The sequence below is a fragment of the Prosopis cineraria genome, unplaced genomic scaffold (assembly GCF_029017545.1).
Source record: "Prosopis cineraria cultivar Desert tree isolate PC_DT_omini unplaced genomic scaffold, ASM2901754v1 PC4, whole genome shotgun sequence".
NCBI classification, from domain to species: Eukaryota; Viridiplantae; Streptophyta; class Magnoliopsida; order Fabales; family Fabaceae; genus Prosopis; species Prosopis cineraria.
In genome coordinates this window covers 43,366,761-43,387,337 of record NW_026555335.1, presented here as the reverse complement: position 1 = coordinate 43,387,337, position 20,577 = coordinate 43,366,761, and the positions used below count along the sequence as shown (strand labels likewise).

The following is a 20,577-nucleotide window of genomic DNA, read 5'->3' as shown; positions in this document are numbered from 1 at the left end:
GGGTGTAATATCAATGAACTATCATATTCAAAAGATGTGTAGTTTATTGTTAGGAAAAAAAAGATTCCAACAATATTATATGTATAGTGTGCATAACTCAATTAAAAGATGATGCATCAAAGGAAATAGAACAAAACATATTTTTTCAAAAAAAAAAATCACTCATGACCTTTTGAAAAGAAGTGATATATATGTTCAACAAATTTTTTTATGTAACAATCTTGCAGATTTGTTACTAAGATGTTGCTAGCTTTAACATTTGAGAAGTTAATATATGATATTGAAATGTATAGATTCAAATAAATAAATTGATGGCATCACTAAAAGCAGTGAAGTGATATTGTTATCAAGAAGAGACTATAGAGAGTTAGTGCTTGTTTGGTTGTTGTTTTTATTTTTTGTTTTCAAAAGTTGTTTTATAAAACTGTTTTTGAGAACAAATAAAAAAAATTGTTTGGTAATAATAATCTAAAAACAGTTTTATAAATTTATGACATAAGTGATTCTTTTTTATTGGGACAAAAAGACAATGTTTATCGTTAATGAGAACAATTCTCATTTCTTGTTTCTCGCTATTTCTCTATAAAACTAAAAAAAAAAATAGGAATGGAAAAGGCTATAAATTGTTTTGGTTTTCTTGTGTTTAAAAACAAAAAAAATTAAAAATTATTTTCAAAACAAAAATTAAAAAATCATTAACCAGACAAGTTCTTTTGTTTTGAAAATATTAAAATAAAAAACAGTTTTTAAGAATAGTAAACAAACAGGATCTATATATTATGTTGTTTCTCTTTCAAAGGTTTTGTGCTTGGGGCAATACACACAATACACAAGAGGGTATGGGGCACCCATGGCCTCACCAATTACTCACACATACCCGCATATAACCATTTGTACCCATTTCAAAACAAGTGCAAATGGGTACATGCCGGTCTGGGCCACTCATTTAGCTTATAATATCCCCTTTTAAAAAAATATATTAGTAGGAACATATATTTTTATCCCATTCTAATTTAATATAAGTAACATTATTCTAAAAATTTAAATTTGTGAATAATACAAACAAAGATCAATAAATTGAACAATAAGCAAACAAAGATCAATAGTTCTAATTTCCAAATAATCTGTAACTGAAATGTAAGAAAATAAAATAAAATAAGTATATACAGGTGGGTATGGTCCACTTGGGGCATCACTCATTACCTTTACCTATTTTTTTTTCCTGACATATGATTATATAGCCACCCATATCCATTTTTCTTCCTTCATAAATGTGTACAGGTTGACTTGTTTTGCAACAAGTTAGGTGGATTTGTAGGTCTGCAGATAAAATGCACATACCCTTAGTCCTACTGGGTTTTCTTGAAAATTTTTTTAATGAGGCAACTTTAATAAGTGTTAAAATATATTATATATCCTTTTTTCTTGATTAGGATTTTATCCCATTAAGTTTTTCCTAATAAGGTTTTAATGGGACAAAATATTTGTTATGAATATCTAAGTAGGAGTATTATAAATACTATGTTATGAATGTCTTAACTCATAACTCTCAAGGTTCTTTTATTCTTAATGTCCTAATGAATGACTTAGAAAAAGTTTTTGGTAGTTAATAGCCTATACTTTCAAAGGTTATATAATATACCATTATATGTCTTTTTATATGTTAGTAACGTTAGGATAGGATTTAAATGGTTAAAACCTTATAAATAGAGATTATATCCAAAGCATATAAATATAAGTAAATAATAATTTTTCTTTATTGTTTTCTCTCTCATTTCTTGTCTTGTCTTATCTTGTTTTTCTATACTCTTCATGTTAGCTATATTTTGTAATAAACAAAAATTTATGATCCTTTTTTTTTCTCGTAAGAAAATCTATAATCCCTTGCCCATTTTAAATTAAGATATACTATTAAACTAAATTGGATAGCCTCGCCTAGCTACTTAGCTATCACATTGGGTTCTAAAATAAGTGGCCTGCCATTTATTACATATTTTATAGATACATAAATTTCAACTCGAAAAATCCTTACTTAGTTTAGTTTGTCTTTGATTTTATTATGTGGCTATTGTTTTAAATGATTAATATACATATTTTTTAACTTTGTAATACCCACACATGTTAATATATTTTATTTCAAATTTTTTAATAATATATCTTTGATAAAAATTATATAAAACTATTTTAATTGTAAATACTTATTAAGATAAATAAAAAATATTTAAGATAACAATTTTAATTTAAAAATGCCGCATTTTTTATACTTGTTCATATTTTAAAAATAAAAAACTACTTAGCATGTTGCTGTTGAAAGGAAAAATTGACTTTTTTGTGCATAGAACAAAATTAACAACTAAAATTGTCAAATATAATTCTAAGCTAAATTGTGTATGTTTTACATGACATTTTTAAAATAAGTGACATTTTACTATACACACACACATTGACATAGTCTCAAATTCACCAAAAACTTTTGTGCTAAACAATGAATTGGGATAGATCAATGGCTGCCCTCCCTATTAGTGGAAAAACTATAATTCTTTCATTAAAAAATGTAAGACATCTTTAAAGTATTGGATATTTAAAAATATAAAGTATTTTTAATCTTTTAAAATATAATGATTGCTTTTTCTTTTTTTTTCAAAAGTGTCCCTATTAAATAAATCACTTTATATTTATTTTAGGATAAACACTCTATTAAATAAAGGTAAATATAAAAATATATAATTAGTTTAAAGATAAATAACTACTTTATGAGGGATGGGATTCGGTTAAAAGTGTTTTATATTTTTGAATGGGGGAATATATTTTTTTATAGTGGCATTTGTTATAAATTTTATATATACATAAATTTCTACTAGTAAAATCATTAGAACTTATAAGAATTAGAATAGTTACTCTTAAATTAGGGATCCAAGTTACCTAACTCTTTTTTCCACAAAAGTTTTAGGTTTTGTTGCGTGTCTATTTTGGTTTAAATGATTAACATATTTTATTACTATTATTATTTTAATATATACATATAACTTAATTTATTTTAATGTTAAAAATTATAAATAAAATAATTTTGAGTAAATTGGCCTAATGGCCATAAAAAATATATTAACTAGAAATTATAGAAGAAATTTTTGAAAATTCAAGATTGTGACCCATTCACAATCTGTTTAGGGTGCAATTTTTTCTTTTTATTCTCAAAACAAATAATTTTTTTTTTAACAAAATAGCAAAATTCTCATAACGGAATGATGATAATCGTAGCCCATTTATAATCATATGTCACTTCAATATTTGAGAATACTTCACCATCAATTTAGTGGGCATAATTTATTTCATATTTGAGAATAAGAATAATATTTCAAATTTGAGGAGAATGGGTGTTTTTGTCATTTCAATTTAACTTAAATATTAATTCGGCCATATTATAAAATATTTAAAATGTTAAGCTATTATTTTTGTTTAGTCATGTTAAATGGGTTATGTGCAAAAATCTTGATGATTTTTATTTATCTTAATATTTATTTATAATTTCAATAGTTGTGTGTCTTTATATATTTATTAAAGATATTTTACTAAAAAGTTCAAAAATATATCAAAGTTTTTTATTAAAAATATTTGGTCATATTTTAAAAACATTTTGGTCAAAACATGTTTTCACCAAATCTAATATGTATGATGAAGATATTCGATGAAAAAAGAGGATTTGAAATTGAAAAAATGACAATTAAAGATTTTTTAAGAATATTAATGATAATTACATATCTTGAATTATTAAAATTTCAATAATAAACCATGATCTTTACTTGAAATAAATTATATTTTATTAATTAGCTTGAAATTCACAACAAATTTTAATAAATTCTTAATTAATACTACAAAGATTTCTAACTATCTTTTAAAAAAGTCACAAGTGATTGATTTGCAATTCACAATTGACTTTTGTAAATTTTTAATTGACGTTATAAATAATTTTAAGTGTATTTAGTAGATTTTTTAAATGATTTGTCTACATATTGAAAGTAAAAAATCCTAAATAATTGGCTTACCAACTCTGATAAAATTTCAACTAACATTATAAATAATCCAAATTATATTTACTTAATTTTTCATGTTGTTTATTTGTACATTAACAAGAAAAAAATCAAAATTCTCTACTAACTTTTATAAATTTTTAATTAATATTATAAATAGCTTGAAATGTAGTTAATAAATTTCTCAAGCGAGCATTTACATTTTTTATTTATAAGTAATGACCATAGTTTTTTTATTAAAATTTTAATAATTTAATATTTATAATTATTATTAATATTTTTACAGGTCCCTAATTATCATTTTCCTCATGAATTTGGTGAGCGGCTTAAATTTATTTACTTAATAAATATTTCAATTATAACTATTGAGCTTCATCAATATTTAAAAAATATCAATATATATGTACGAATTTGGATTCAATGACTATTTAATACAGGCATTGAGTGCTTGTATTATCTGAATTGTCCAAATTTAAATTAATGATTCAGATAAATTCATTCATTCATTAATTTCAAATGGAGTATAAATTTATAACCATTAATCTTGATTTTAATGATTCAAATGCTACAGATACTGAGTACAGTCACCAAATCTAAATTCATATATTTATTTTTAAAAATTCAAAACAACCATCACAACAATATTCGCATGTGTCCCTAATTTTTTTTTGAAATTTATTGTTTCATAACATTATATAATAAAATCTCTCACAACTATTTAATTTTTATTTGATTAAATTGTGTAATGAAATAGTAATTGAGTGAGTGGCTCCTATACTCCTCAATCCAAATCCAACAAAATCTTCCCCTTAAAAGTTGATTAAGAAAATTTGGTGAGTGCACAAATTATTAAACAAGATAATGTTTTGTTATAAAGAACAAACAAAATGAAAAAATTTGTTTGAAAATGCATTTTCAGTTATTTATTTTAAAAAGCAAAAAAAATTGTTTTGAAGAACAAAAAAAATCATATATCTTTTAAATATTTTATTACTTTTATCTTCCAAAATTTAAAAAAAGATAGAAAATATTATGCTTTTATTAATGACAATCATATTAATAAAATAAATTAGTCTTTCACCTTTTATTTTATCAATTTATATATTTTTTAATTTTGCTCAAAATAATTTATATATTTTTAAAATAATAATTTAAATAATTTCTTGCTTTTTGATTTTTAAAATTTGTTACAAAAAACTATTGCACATGATAAGATGAAAACAGAACCAAACGATTGCCTGGGCTTCTGGATATATGACAAAATTTTTGCAAAATTTACTTAGTTTTTATTTATAGGAATGCTAAAATTAATTTTGTGGTCTCACTATTATGTAATTTTACATTTTGGCCCCTCCACGCCTTTGTTTCTAGATACGTCCCTGCTTCTGCGTTGTTTTGCCGTGAAAGCTAACTTCGAGAAGCTGAAAAAACAGAAGAGTTAACTGTAAGAGAGAGAAAGGGGGAGATATTGCCCTTTGGCTTTCTTTATATTCATGAAAGAGGTTATTGCGATATCTTTCCTTGTGGCTTTCGTTTTTCCTCTCATGACGTAAAATCTCCCTTAGCTGCAGGCACGATTTCGGTGATTCCGTTCTTCTTTCTCTTTTTGAAAATCAATTTTTATATTTTTCTGGGACTTGTCTGCGCTTGGTTGTTGAAATAAAGGAATGAGAGAGAATATGAGCTGGCGGAGAGTATTGAAGTCTGTGCAAGCTCTCGCTGCCCATACCCTTCTCTTGTGTTTCACTCTTCTTCTCGTCTTCAAGCTCGATCACGTTGTCTCCTGCTCTTGGTGGTCAGTTCTTGCTCTAATCTTATCAAGTGAATTTCTACTTTGTGATTGATTTTAGCACACAGCCGATATGATTTTGATTATTTCCCCCTTTTCTATTTGTAATTTATAATATATAGAGGTTTCCTTTTGCTTAGCATGGACCTCATTTATCAGTGCCCTCCTGAACTTTTGATTATTTTATTAAGGCGTCAACAGGACCGTAGGAGAAAATTCCTAGTTCTGTATTCGTTATTGCTTGTTGAGCAGTCGATTTAATGAGATTAATCCTTTCTCAAAAGAAAGAAAATCAGATATAACGAGGTGTTCATGATTGTCCTGAATGAGTTTCTCGCATGTCAAAAATGTGTCTGAGAGAAGTATTCTTGATGGGTGGAATCGGAATTTAGTGTCTTCTCCGCCTCTCTTGCATGTTATAACTGGATTTGGTGGATTTGTACCTTCTAAATTCAAAAATTTTGAAAGAAATTTACAGGGTAAAATTGAAGATAGACGAGGCGGAGCATGCTCAAATGGGTCCCGTATATTTGAATCCTCTGATCCTCTCTCTCTCTCTTCCTCCCCCCCCCCCCCCGTTGTATCATGCGCCGTAGCTTAGAGAATCCAGATTCATGAATAATCCAAGAAAACAGAATTTTGTTAATCATTGCCTGAGTGTGGGGGTAAATTTGCGTCTTTCTGAATACTACACAACTGTATTCGACTTAAAGCTGGCAAGGCATATTCCTAAGTACCCTCGACATTTATCTGCAATAGTACAAAGTTGTAAACTGCAAATGTATAGCAATGTTTATTGATTCTGAAAACACATATCGTAAAAATGTATAGTTTCATGATAAAGGTCTTCGATGCCTATCTCTGTAAGAGAAATATACCGTATCAAATGGTTATAAGAATTAACAAGTGCTCTACAGTAATCATAGCAGTCTCGTTCATAAGTTTTGTGAATGGAGAAATCTTAGTAGTATTAATTTCTCTATTTCTTCTCCCCCAAATTAGTTGTGCGGATGGAGCATTAACTATTGTGGTTTCTTCTGTGGTTTGTGATGAAACAAAAATTCATTCGAGGTGAAGATTTTTTTTTTCCAGATTTTAAATAAAACACTTTGTTTGATTCTGTGCTGTATTATTTATCAATAAAGTACGTCTGCAATATGTACGTTTAACTCTCACCTGTTTGCAGCTTGTCTACAACTGCTTTGTTCTTCCTTTTTACTCCCTTTGCTTGATTTTCTTTTCTTGTTGGTATGATGGGAGGAATTCCGCCTATGTTTATAGCCGGTTCCAAGCCCGGGTAAAGGAAGAGGGTTGTGTTAGGCTATCAACAGCCAATGTAAAAATTTGTTAAATCTATCATGAATATGGACAATAGACATTATAGTGTTAATGCTAGGTCGTTGCCCGTAAGTAACGCGCTGCATGGCTCGAGTACAGTGATAAGTGAGTTAGAGCCGCTGCATCGGCACCCGGATGTAGTGTTAAATGAGTAAGGGCTACTGCGTCATTCTGGACGCACGCAGCTAAAGAAGTTAGTCCATAAGAGCAAAATTAAATTTGGTACTTGGAATGTTGGAACATTAAATTGTAAATCTGTAGAGGTTGTAGGGGTTATGATTCAAAGAAAAATCAATATCCTTTACTTGCAAGAAACAAAATGGCGTGGAGAAGAAGCTAAGGATATTCAAGGTTTCAAACTTTGGTATACAGGAAAAGTAAGTGCACGCAATGGAGTAGGCATCATTATAGATAAAGAGTGGAAGAAGAACGTTGTAGAGGTTAGCAGAATTGGAGACAGAATTATTTCTTTAAAAATGATAATTGGACGTGAGACTGTTAATATTGTTAGCGCTTATGCGCCGCAAGTCGGGATAGAAGCCAGTCTTAAGGAATTATTTTGGGAGGATCTGGAGGGGTTGATTCGACACATACCACAGAGTGAAAAGATTTTTATTGGAGGAGACTTTAATGGGCATGTCGGGAGGGAAGCTGGTCAGTATGCGAGGGTGCATGGTGGTTTTGGTTTTGGAGAGCTAAACAATGAAGGACAAACTCTTCTTGATTTCTTATTGGCGTATGATTTTAAGATTGCCAACACTTGTTTCAAGAAGAGAGATGAGCATCTCATCACTTACAAAAGTGGAGCTTCAAGGTCACAGATTGATTTTCTTTTGGTTAGGAACACGGATAGAAAACTTTGTAAAAATTGTAAGGTGATCTCCGGAGATGCTGTAACGACACAACATAGGGTCCTAGTCCTTGATGTGTGTATTATGAGTAAAATTCAAAAACGTCGACAAGTAGTAACACAAAGGATTAGGTGGTGGCAATTAAGAGGTGAGAAGCAAGATATTTTCAAGCGAAATCTTTTAGATAAAGGAATTTGAGATTCTCAGGGAAGTGCTAACATCATATGGGAGGATATGGCTAAAAAGATACGGGAGGTTGCAAAAGTAGTTTTGGGAGAATCGAAAGGTTCTGGTCCGAGAGATAAGGAGTCTTGGTGGTGGAATAATAGTGTACAGGACAAAATCAAGTATAAGAAGAACTGTTTTAAAGCCATACATTTGTGTAACAATGAGGAAAATTGGGAGAGGTACCGTATAGCTAAGAAGGAAACTAAGAGGGCTGTGGGTGAAGCTCGTTCTAAAGCTTTTGAAGAATTTTATAAGAACCTTGAGACGAAGGAAGGAGAGCAAAATATTTATAAGATTGCCAAGAGTAGGGAAAGAAAATCAAGAGATCTAGAACAGGTAAGGTGTATTAAGGATGAAGAGGGAAGAATTTTAGTTACAGATGATGAAATTAAAAATAGATGGGAGACTTATTTTTCTAAACTTTTCAATGATGGAGAGGATTCATCTAGTAACTTGGAGGATTTAGTAACTGGTGAAGGAGAACAAAATTTGTCATTCTATCGAATAATACGTGATAAGGAGGTAAAAGAAGCTCTTAAGAAAATGGCAAATGGTAGAGCCAACGGACCTGATTGTATATCTATCGAATCGTGGAAATGTTTAGGTGAAGAAGGGGTGAGATGGTTAACTAAGTTATTTAATGTGATTTTACGGTCCAAGAAAATGCCTGATGAGTGGAGGAGAAGTAGATTAATTCCTATTTATAAAAATAAAGGAGATATTCAGAATTGTACTAACTATAGAGGGATTAAACTCATGAGCCACCCAATGAAATTGTGGGAGAAAGTAATTGAGCACAGGTTGAGATTGGAGACAAGTATTTCTGAGAATCAATTTGGTTTTATGCCAGGTAGATCAACTACAGAGGCGATTTATCTACTAAGGGGATTAATGGAAAAGTATCGTTGTAAAGATAAAGATCTACACATGGTTTTTATTGATTTGGAAAAAGCTTATGACCGTATACCAAGAGAAGTGCTTTGGAAAGCGTTGGAAAAAAAGGGAGTACGGATTGCTTATATTAAAGCCATACAAGATATGTATGAGGGGGTAAAAACTAGTATAAGAACGCCTAGTGGTCAAACAAAGGATTTTCCTATAAAAATTGGACTACATCAAGGATCATCTCTGAGTCCTTATTTGTTCAACTTAATTTTAAATGTTTTGACAGAACATATTCAAGAGGAAATCCCGAAATGTATGCTCTTCGCGGATGATATAGTTCTTATAGTAGAGACAAGAGAAGAGGTTAATTGCAAATTTGAGTTATGGAGGAGGACATTGGAGTCGAAAGGTTTTCGTCTGAGTAGAAGTAAGACGGAATATTTATATTGTAAATTTGGTAAAGGACTATTCGAAAATAATTTGGAAGTGAAATTGGGAGATCAAATTATACCTCAAGTGAAAAAGTTTAGATATTTGGGAGCCATTATTCAAAATGATGGCGAAATCAGTGGAGATATTTCACATAGAATTCAAGGTGGGTGGTTTAATTGGAGAAAAGCTAAAGGAGTTATTTGTGACCGTAAGGTGCCTAATAAACTTAAAGGAAAGTTTTATCGCACTGCTACCAGACCGGCAATGTTATACAGTAGTGAATGCTGGGCTCTAACGGGACAGCAAGAGCATAAAGTTGGAGTAGAGAGATGAGAATGTTACGATGGATGTGCGAACATACACGTAAAGATAAAATTCGAAATGAGCACATACGCGAAAAAGTGAGGGTGGCACCTATTGAGGAAAAAATGGTAGAAAATCGGTTGAGATGGTTTGGGCATGTACAAAGAAGACTAAGGGAGGCACCAGTGAGAAGAGTGGAACATATAACTTTGAGTTCGATTAAGAGAGGTAGAGGAAGGCCTAAGAGAACACTCTTGGAAGTTGTTGAACGCGATCTCTTAATTAATAATATTCTTAAAAGCTTGATAAATGATAGAGCACAATGGCGTCTTGCAATCCATGTAGCTGACCCCACCTAGTGGGATAAAGGCTTGTTGTTGTTGTTGTTGTTGTTGGTATGATGGGAGGCAGGGGAAAGGATGTATGTCTCCATTAAAGATATGAAGATGGGTAGGGAACCTTTTGCATTGAGAAAGCACATAGTCGGTTAGTAATTCACTTAAAAGAGGAAGAAAAAGAAGAATAGGAACTTGATGAGCCAGATGATTTTTTTTTTTTTTTAAATCATGCAACAATAACATCAGCAACAACAATAAGTCTTATTCTATTAGATAGGGTTGGCTACATGAATTGAAAGATACCATTGTATTCTATCATTAACTAAGCTTTTAGAAATATTGCTAATTAAAAGGTGCCATTCAATAACTTCCATGGATATTATTTTTTAGTCTTTCTCTACCCCTTTTTACAGGGCTCAAGGCTATCTGTTCTGCTGTCCTTACCGGTGCCTCCTATGGCCTTCTCTGTGCATGGCTAAACCATCTTAAATGATTTTTTACCATCTTCCTTTCAAAAGATGTCACACTCACTTTTTCTTGTATATACTCATTTTGGATCTTATCTTTTTGTGTATGCCCGCACATTCATCATTTTCATCTTTGTTACTCTAACTCTGTGAAGTTAAGGTGATTGGTAGACCCAAACAACCAAAGAGTGTATAGGCTTTTGTTTCAATTGGCATTGAAAGTATGTCTGCTCATTGCAAGGCTACCAAAATGATCTAGTGGCATTTTAGAGTTGGTCCCACCTTTAGGTTAAGTAATTTAAAGATTCCTAAGATGGTGGGTGTTATGTTAGGTAGTATTGTATCATCTGTCAATTTTTTGTGCCTTAAACTGTCAATAATATTTGAGTTGACTGCAGAATTCAATCAAATAATCAGAACTCTACTCCTAAAATTATTTATAAAACCACACTGTTAATAACTCTAGAAACAATTTTGTGTGGGGATGATCAAGAACACTACTATGGAATTATTGGTGTTAAATTTGTTAAAATCATAGTCTTTGCAAAGGAAGAATGGAAAAAAGTGTGTAAAATCTTGTGTGGAAGCTCTGTTAATGGTTTAAATTATAGAAACTTTTACATACTAAAGAAAGAAGGCGTTATATATTGCAGGATTATTAGTTACGGAATTCAACTTTAATATTTCAGGGTAATATTTTTTCCACTATGGATGTTTCATGCTGTTGTTGCTCGGGGAAGGTTCTCATTACCTGCGCCATCAGTTCCACGTAATCGGCATGTATGTAATTGTTACCTTTATTACAAGTTCAAACTTATAAACCAGGTTTCCCCCCTTTTCTATTTATGGATATTGGGCAACGTGGCTTACAATTCATGGAGTCTAATATTGTAATTTGGCTACCTTTGTAACTTTTCAGAATGGAGTTATTAGTTCTTCCCTATCTATCTAATAATTGTATAGTGGAAAATTATTTTCTTTTCATTATTAAGAATTTAAGATTAGTATATGAGATTCTGATTTGTTATTTTGTGACAGTGGGCACCATGCCATGCCGTTGTTGCAATACCATTGCTTATTGCATTTGAATTGCTCCTTTGTATATATCTTGAGAGCTTATATGGTACGCCACCTGTCCCTGCCTCTGTTTTACATGATTGTGGATTTGATTAATTTTCACGTGTTCAGTTAGTTTCCTGTGCAAAGCGTTTTAGAAGAAATGTTAAGTTGGTATTCTATGTTCATATAGTTAGACTGATACTGAAGAATTCCTCCTGTTGAACAGTCAGCAATATACCATGTCCCAGTGTCTTAACATGAAATAATTTTGTTGTGCTAAAGGAGTTGAATGCCTGGGATGATTCTCATGCGAGATGTTTTATTACACTAAATTGATGCATTCTCTTTTGTGCAGTTCATGGTTTTGCAGCTGTCAATCTGAAGATTGTGTTCCTTCCATTGTTAACATTTGAAATCATTATTCTAATTGACAATTTCAGGTAAAATTCTTAATAATTTCCTCAATCATTAGTTAGTGACTTCTAGCTTTCCTTTTAATTTTGTGGAGAGGAGAGAAGTGGGGCTGTTTGTAGTTGTTTGAACAGCAATTTTTTTAACATGAACTGACATGTTCTATTCAGTTGTACGCATTATTGAAACTTGAGAGGATCTATGTCCATGTCCCAGACCCAAACATACGTGCTTTAGACATTGTGCAACTGTATCTGCACTGCAGTTGTGGGAAGTGTGGGCATGCAAAGAATAGGCTTGATATCCATGTCTTAGGTGTGCTTGATGCTCATGTTGACCAAGATGTAACATTGCATAATGGTGTCCATGCCTGTGTAAATTGTCTGCCTATGCTTCTCAGCAGCTGTTAGAATTCATTCTCTGCTTTGTTTAGTTTCCAATAATTGATCCACACCTTTGGGTGCGTTAGTACATGCTTTAGGTTGAAGTGACTAATACAAATCTGCCCTTTTTTAATACACGGGGTGTTATTGAATCTTCAAATGACTGATTTAGAAGCTTTTAACCCCTCAAGCCAGTTCTTCATGGCTTTATGATTCACCATAATTTATTAATGTGGGCTCATTTTCTGCACATGTTATTCAGTTAGTTGTAACCCATGTTTGTTATTTGTGCAGAATGTGTAGGGCTCTAATGCCAGGGGATGAAGAAAACATGAGTGATGAGGCAATATGGGAGACACTTCCTGTAAGGATATGTGTCAACAAATTATAAAAGAAATATGCATCACATGTGGGCCATTTTATTCTTCCTAATAGATGTCTTACTTCTATGTCATCATCCATGGTCTTAGATTTTCTAATAGCTTTATCAGATTGAAGCAGATCAGAGAAATAAAAAGAATGTTAATTTTGTTGCATTCGAGCTTGGAAACCTGTTGCCAATGATAATGTATAATTTTATTTTATCTGGGGGAAAAGTTGTGCGTGTGCTAGAATTGTTCCGACTTCTATAAAATAATTGCTTGCATCATGCATTGATCAATTAGGGAATGGTATTAATATCTTTAAGGAACATTCTTTCGGAACATGATGATCAATTCAACAGCAGTAGCATACAGATATTTTCTTGTAAAAGATTTCTGACTGTTTAATGCTTTTAATAGAAATTGCCCATCTGTTGTTGGTAGATGTGACACTTTGACAAGCATCCTCTAAAATTATATACTTTTGATTGTATTTTATTTTTGCAGTTAACATTAGTTGATAGACCTGATGTCTAGCAGGAATGTTTATTTTATCAACTTTTTATTTGTTTCCTAAATCACTTGAAATGACTTCTTGCTTGCGTCTTTATATTTTGAAAAATATTTTCTAAATGTTGGAGGGGAACTCTTGGAACTTAAGCTTTACTGGTGACCCATAGGACAATGATGTGGGTTGACTTCCCTTTTTATCCCTTACTTCTTTTGGGTCAGTAGAAATGTTCAGTGCTTTTTACTTGGTGCAATTGAGATGTTTAAATACCTTATTAATGCTCTAATCTGCAGTTTTATTTGAATGATCATGTATTTCTTGTCTAGTATCTTCGCTTTTCTGCATGCTTGTTGTTTCCATTTACTTTCATACCCCTTTCCATTTGCTTCTCTCTATAGACAGCATATTATCATATATGAATGTGCATGCATATCTTGTGCCTGGTCTAGACTAATTTTTTTCAATGCTTATGACTGATTATTATCTTACAAGTCTTTCCATGTTTATGCTTCTCATTTTGTTCTTATAATTGTCATTTATTGGATATCTTTTTTAAAGTTTTTTATGTTTGTCAATTACATTGTACATGTCATGATCTGGGTGGAGTTTATTCTTGAATTACATACTCCGTTTTTTTTTGTTAGAGAAACTATCACTTTTTATTTGTTTTTTTATATTAGCAAAGTCACCTTTTTCAATATGCATTTATTATATATTTTCTAAATTACCCCTCATATATACAGTAATGAAAAATAATCAAGGCATGCTTATATTGATCAACGTAAGGTATTTTAGTCCAATTTTTTTATTTTCAGACATAATTATTATGGTTAAACAACTTTCTTTAATTGCGTGATACAGTTTTTTTTTCTTTTATATATAAAAATAGAGGGAGTAGTTGTTAGAGATTCATTACACAGTATTAATATTTTTCATTTTTATGTTTATAGCACTTTTGGGTTGCAATCTCAATGGTCTTCTTTGTTGCCGCTACAGTCTTCACACTCTTAAAACTGTGTGGTAATTTCTTGTCTTTTTTAGTCTAGCTGATGAATTTTATTATGAATTCTGTATATTTCTGTTTTTTTATACTCCTCAATTATAACAGTGCTACATTTCAGTTTTGTGGACTTCTGTTGATAAATAAATGGGATTTGCTTTCAATTAAACGCCCATATATGAACCAAACCAAGTAAATCTATTTATCTGCACATAAACAACTAAGCAAATTTTTTTTATTTTTTCAGACATCAGTGAGTAGCATGGTCAATTTTGCATATTTTATTATATGGAAAAACTTGAAAACTATGGTCAATTTGACATTAAAAATACCATCTGGAGTACAGCCTATGCAATGAAAGTATTGTCTTGTATTCAAGCAGTGGATGATCCATTGATGCAAGGATATAAAGGGTTTTTTTTTTTTTTTTTCGGTTGAAAAGGACATGAAGATTTTTCAGCTGATACAAGTGTAGTTATTAGGAGAAATACAGAACTTGTGTCATAAATTTTGACCATTTCAGAACCTGCTATGACACATCTAAGTGGCTTATATTACTTTTTGATCTCTCTTGTTCTTATAAAAGTAAGTTCTTTTATATTCAGATACTCATCTTAATATGGGGAATTGTCATTCTTGTCTAATCCAGGTGATGTGGGTGCTCTTGGCTGGTGGGACTTGTTTATAAATTTTGGGTAGGTTTCCCGTGTTTTGTTTTGGTTGATATTCTTTGCAAATTTTGTATGATGTATTGGTTGACGTATCTTACTGCAGTATTGCCCAGTGCTTTTCCTTTCTTGTATGTACAAAGTGGTCGAATCCCATCATTCATAGAAATTCTCGCTCTAGAGAAGCCAGTGCATCTTCTAGTACGATTAGATATCTTGACTGGAATAGTGGCTTAATAGTTTCTTCAGAGGACAATCAACGTGAGGGGAGAATGTGTGGCCTACAAGACATAGGAGGTCACTTTATGAAAGTTCCAGTTATTGGATTCCAGATTCTTCTTTGTATGCGTTTAGAGGTAAGTCATTACTTTGTGTTATTGGCCAGTCATTAAGATACCATATTGAGAGGTGTTGCTTGTTTTAAATTGCAGGGAACACCTGCTAGTGCTAGACATATACCACTTCTAGTTCTCTTCTCTCCCCTTTTTGTACTGCAAGGTGCTGGGGTACTGTTTGCTGCATCTAAGTTGGTGGAGAAAATTATACTTCTGCTACGTAGTGGAGCTGGTGGAGGAATATATTTTATATTTTCTTCAAGAGCTCATGATTGCTTGGGGTTCTTGCATCATGGTTCAAGGTAATGAACTCCTACTGTTACTATCAAACATGGACAAATCCAATGTGAGTGTCCATTAGTGTAGAAAGGGAAGCTTTCCTGAAGCTGTGATCATGCAGAATTACTCATATGCATGTCATTACTGTGGCTGCTTCTAACAATTCGTAAAAGCAGGTTATTGGGTTGGTGGTCCATTGATGAAGGGAGTCGAGAAGAACAAGCACGATTGTTCCAAGAGAGGACATCTGGGTAAGATTCATTTCATTTTGTTTGTTATTTGAGGATTTGAATAGATAGGAAAAGTCTTCTATATGATTTCTGGTGTTGTACACGATACCTATATTAGAAGGAATGACTCTAACCTATAATAAGAATAATTGGACCTAAGTAAACAACTAAGGATTAGTTATTGACAGCTACACCTACTAACCCCTTTCCAATAGATAGATAGATAGAGAGAATAATAATAAATACATATTTGACCACACTTCCCCTGAAGTTGTATCATAAATATTTATCATGTCTAACTTGCTTACAAATTCTTCAAATTGCTCATGAGGAAGACTCTTCATAAAGATGCCAGCAACTTGATGCTTTGTTGGCACATATATAAGACATAATGTTGCCACCAATTTTGTCCTTAATGAAATGCCTGTCAACTTCAACATGCTTGATTCTCTCATGTTGTACAAGATTATGTGGTATGCTTATAGCAGCCTTGCTATCACTATAAAGCTTAATAGGAGTATTCACTTGGATTTCCAGCTCTTCTAGCACTTGATCTATAAACCTTCACAGATTCCATATGCAACTCCCTTATACTCAGCTTGTGTTGCTTCTTGATACAACATTTTGTTTCTTGCTCCTCTCCATGTGACAAGATTACCCTATACTTAGTTAAAATAGGTAGAAGTTGACTTCCTGTCATCATATGTCCCAACCTTTGAAATTTTGGAAGAGAAAAATATTTCTTCAATATGATCTCCTATCAACATGCACGATAAGAATGCGCTTTTTATCCCCTTCGGCCTTAACAAACATCGTATTGTCTAACACTCCCTATTTATAGCCTTTTGTCTTTTAAAACTTTTGAGAACCTGTCAAACTATGTCTTGGGAGACTGTTTCAAGCCATATAGGGATTTCTTTAACCTCGTACTTGGTTAGTTTTTTCTTTATCAGACCTAAGAGGTAGAGTCATGTAGACGACTTCTCTTAGTTCTTCATTAAGAAAATCACTCTTGATATTAAGTTGATGAAGTGACCATTCTAGGTTGGCTGCCATAGATAATAGAACTCTGATGGTATTCAGTTTTGCCATTGGTGCAAAAGTTTTGTGGGAGTCTAGACCATATGTCTTAGTGGAGCCTCTCCATATTTTCAAGTGAACCCTCTTGCTACTAGACATGCCTTTAACTTGTCAAGAGTACCATCAACCTTATATCTTGGGGTAAAGACCCATTTATAGATAACAAGTTTCTTGCCTTTAGGCCTTCTAACAATCTCTCATGTTTCGTTCTTCTTTAAAGCTTTCATTTCATCGATAATTGTGTTTCTTCATTCTGGTATTTCTAGTGTCTCTTGGATGTTGTTAGGAAAGCTAACTTTACCCAACTTGGTGATAAAGGCCTGTTATCTAGGGGAAAGAGCCTTGTAGGACACGTACTTATGTATTGAATGCAAGGGGCAAGATCGAGGCTGTTTCCCGAGAGCAATAGGTAGATCAAGATCAGTTGATTCATTTTCTTGTTTTGGAACTTCTTGCTCATTAGATGGAGTGACCTCTGGGGGTTCAGGAACAACTCAAGGTTTTTAGGCACCTGGTACTTCAGCTTCAGGAGTTACCTTTGTTGTTGATTCTCTTGGTGCTTCAGGTACCAATTGCTCGCTATGTTTTGATATTTTTTTTTTTAGTGTAAATAGACAACTCTTCTTGTTGCGGTCTTTCTGCATCTCTCCCTATTTTCCTCTATTTCTGGCATAAGAGAATGGACTGGTGATGGTGGGCCAGGATCAACTACAATAGAACAGGATTCAAGTAAGTTTGAAGTGAGATCCTTATTAGTTTCAGGAATTGTTGGATTGTTGATTCTGGTGCTTCAAATCATATAAATGGTGATATCAAATATTTCACCTTTTATACTCCTTGTACGGAGAAACTCATTGTAAAAATTGTTGATGCTACTGACTCGGTTGTTGCTGGTACTGTTAGTATTAGAATCTCTTCCACCCTAACATTACATCGTGTACTTCATGTTCCAAAATTGAAGTGTAATTTACTCTCAATGAGCCAGTAAGCAAGAGAAGAGAAAAGATAGAGCTGTAATTTGTCTCACCCGTGTTCTTTCCGGAGAACAAATAAGAGATATTCTCACCAAAGGTCTTGCTCAAGACAAGTTTGAGTATTTTATTGGCAAATTGTACATGATCAATATTTATGATCCAACTTGAGAGGAAGTGTGGAATTAATATGGCAATTATGTAAATATATTTGTAGTTATTGGTTTTAAGTAGGATAGATCAGTTTCGATTTCTTATTTCCTATTTTTCCTCCTCATTTATGGTCACATTGTATTACTTTTGTATATATTCCCCTGATTAGGATGAATAATATTATCAAGGAGTATTTCTCCCTCTTCATCACTCCAAGATTGCATAATCATAGCTATTTAGTGTTTATACAATTTGACATGGAAAATCAATGTAGTGAAAATTTTTAATCCAAAGCTGGATTGATAAAAATTACTTCCTATAATGAAATATTAAGAATGTAAAAGTGCTAAATCTTACAATGGTGTCAATTGACATCTCTTCATGTGTACATGTGTGCGCATTTACTACAATGTGATTTCTTTACTGTCTAAGTGTGCACGTTCATCTGATATCTTAGAGCAAATTTTCATTTGTTGGTAAAATTCGGCCAACAGTCTAGAAATAGTTAAAATTGTAGAAAAACAAAATCTGCCAATAGGCTTGCACGTGATTGCAATAAAGAGTTGAATCTTAGTAGTTGTCGAAAAGAAAGTTAAATCTTAGTAGAGCCTTGATGACATGGCTTTGATGATTATTGATAGTAATTGCATGATTGTAGAAACTTTGAAACTATTGGTGTTGAAGTGCATCTTGTGTTCCATTTCTCTTGGAAGTTCTGTTTTTCCATATCCACAGCAGCCGGGAGGCTTCTATTAGTTTGATACCACACCTAGTGATTTATGGCGCTTCAGATCTAAACATAAACACCATCAAACTTCAAATTTGGGCTGTGTAATTCCCTTTTTTTGTGTGTGTGTGTGTGTGGGGGGGGGGGTGGTGACTGAGATAGAAGAAAAAATTGCTTCCTCAGCTTGGTCTGTATATGAAAATAATGGCAGTCACCTGAAATCTGTCAGGTTGTTTCTAGGCCAATTCATCTGTGACTGGTGAGATCAACGTATTGGTGTTATTCTGCTTTCTAGCGTGTAAAATTTTTATTTTGAAAGTTGAATGCGCATACCTTTTTTAACTATTACATATTAAATTTGTGCTTGCGTATTTTTTGCCAAAGTATCACATTAAATGGGTCTATGATCTCCTTGTTTACCCTATTTTAATCTTAATGATGATGTACGTCTGCTATATGCTCTACCCAGCATTTGTTTCTGTTGGTCTTTATAAATTTGGTTTGCCCCTGTGCAGGTATAACACTTTCAGTGGTTATCCTCCTGATGTTGTTAAGAAAATGCCTAAAAAGGATCTTGCTGAGGAGGTGATAGTAGTTTTTGTAACATATTTGTTTATAATATTTTTGAAGATAAATTTAATCCTATGCGTAATTGTTATACAGGGGTGCTACTTGTGTAATACTTCTGCTGGTTTTACTTCTTTATGTTTTCTAGGCGTGAAACTTCACAAGAAGACAAGAAATAAGCAATTCTATTAATGGCAGTGCTCATTTTTTTCATTTCAGGTCTGGAGACTCCAGGCAGCTCTTGGGGAGCAAACAGAAATTACGAAATACAGTCAACAGGAGTTTGAAAGGCTTCAGAATGTATAACTTCCATCTCTGATGAGTACTCTGTTCCTATTTGCTTGTGTGCGGTGTACATGTTGAAAGTTTCTTGCATGATGTTTCAAGAAACTATCTGCGGGGTCACCATGTGCAATTTATGTTTACATGGCTAACGAGGGTGCAAGTCGGTCTTGTCACCTTGGATTTTATTTGATTAATTCTAAGCCTCTGCAAGCAAATTTTTTATTCATTTGCTGAAACTCTTATATAATTGTTGGTATCAGGATACAACTTTGTTTTGATGTGGGTTAAAGTTTCCTTATCATTTATAGTAAGCAGAAATGATAGTTATGTTGGCGATAAAATAAACCTTCCAATGTGCCTTGTGTAATGATATATAATCCTAATAGTTATGCCTTCTGAATGTACGATAGTTAAGTTAGCGCATTCATTTAGTCTGTGTGATGCTTGTATAATTAGTGAGGACAGTGAATGAGCTTGCACATGTGTGTGTGTAGAAACAACTGTGAGAATAAAGTCATGTAGGATATAGGAAGGGCGATGGAGATAATGGTGGGATGAAAAGAACATGGAGAGAATAGAGAATCCAGAATCCTTTGGAAGCATCAAGATTGAAAGATGGAAATGAAGATTGTATTGCATCCTTCAAATTGTATTAAATGCTTTAAATGGGTGGTATTCATGTTTGCAAATATCGTCTGGTCACATGATTCTCACTGCTCTTGGTGGTTTCTTTGCTCGAGTCTTCTTTTTAATATTCTTTATCAAGTTATGTAAATGACTCTAACCTTTCTGTTCCTATATTTGTTGTGTGGATCAGGAGAAAGTTTTGTGCAGAATTTGTTTCGAGGGGGAGATTAACATCGTATTGCTACCTTGCAGGCACCGAATCCTCTGCAG

At 32.5% G+C, this 20,577-nt stretch overlaps 1 protein-coding gene across 4 annotated transcripts in view; it reads left to right on the top strand.

The window, feature by feature from the left end:
- Window positions 1-5,438: 5,438 nt before the first annotated feature.
- LOC129307779 (uncharacterized) overlaps window positions 5,439-20,577 on the top strand; it is a 35,116-nt gene continuing 19,977 nt past the window's right edge. For all 4 annotated transcript variants that reach the window (XM_054948684.1, XM_054948685.1, XM_054948683.1 and 1 more), the window contains exons 1-13: window positions 5,439-5,823; window positions 11,349-11,439; window positions 11,698-11,782; window positions 12,074-12,158; window positions 12,807-12,876; window positions 14,336-14,405; window positions 15,035-15,080; window positions 15,160-15,409; window positions 15,485-15,690; window positions 15,844-15,918; window positions 19,344-19,413; window positions 19,615-19,695; window positions 20,498-20,577. In XM_054948684.1, coding sequence (XP_054804659.1) covers window positions 5,696-5,823; window positions 11,349-11,439; window positions 11,698-11,782; window positions 12,074-12,158; window positions 12,807-12,876; window positions 14,336-14,405; window positions 15,035-15,080; window positions 15,160-15,409; window positions 15,485-15,690; window positions 15,844-15,918; window positions 19,344-19,413; window positions 19,615-19,695; window positions 20,498-20,577 — 1,337 coding nt within the window. In that variant the 5' untranslated portion in view covers window positions 5,439-5,695. The remainder of the gene's footprint in view (window positions 5,824-11,348; window positions 11,440-11,697; window positions 11,783-12,073; window positions 12,159-12,806; window positions 12,877-14,335; window positions 14,406-15,034; window positions 15,081-15,159; window positions 15,410-15,484; window positions 15,691-15,843; window positions 15,919-19,343; window positions 19,414-19,614; window positions 19,696-20,497) is intronic.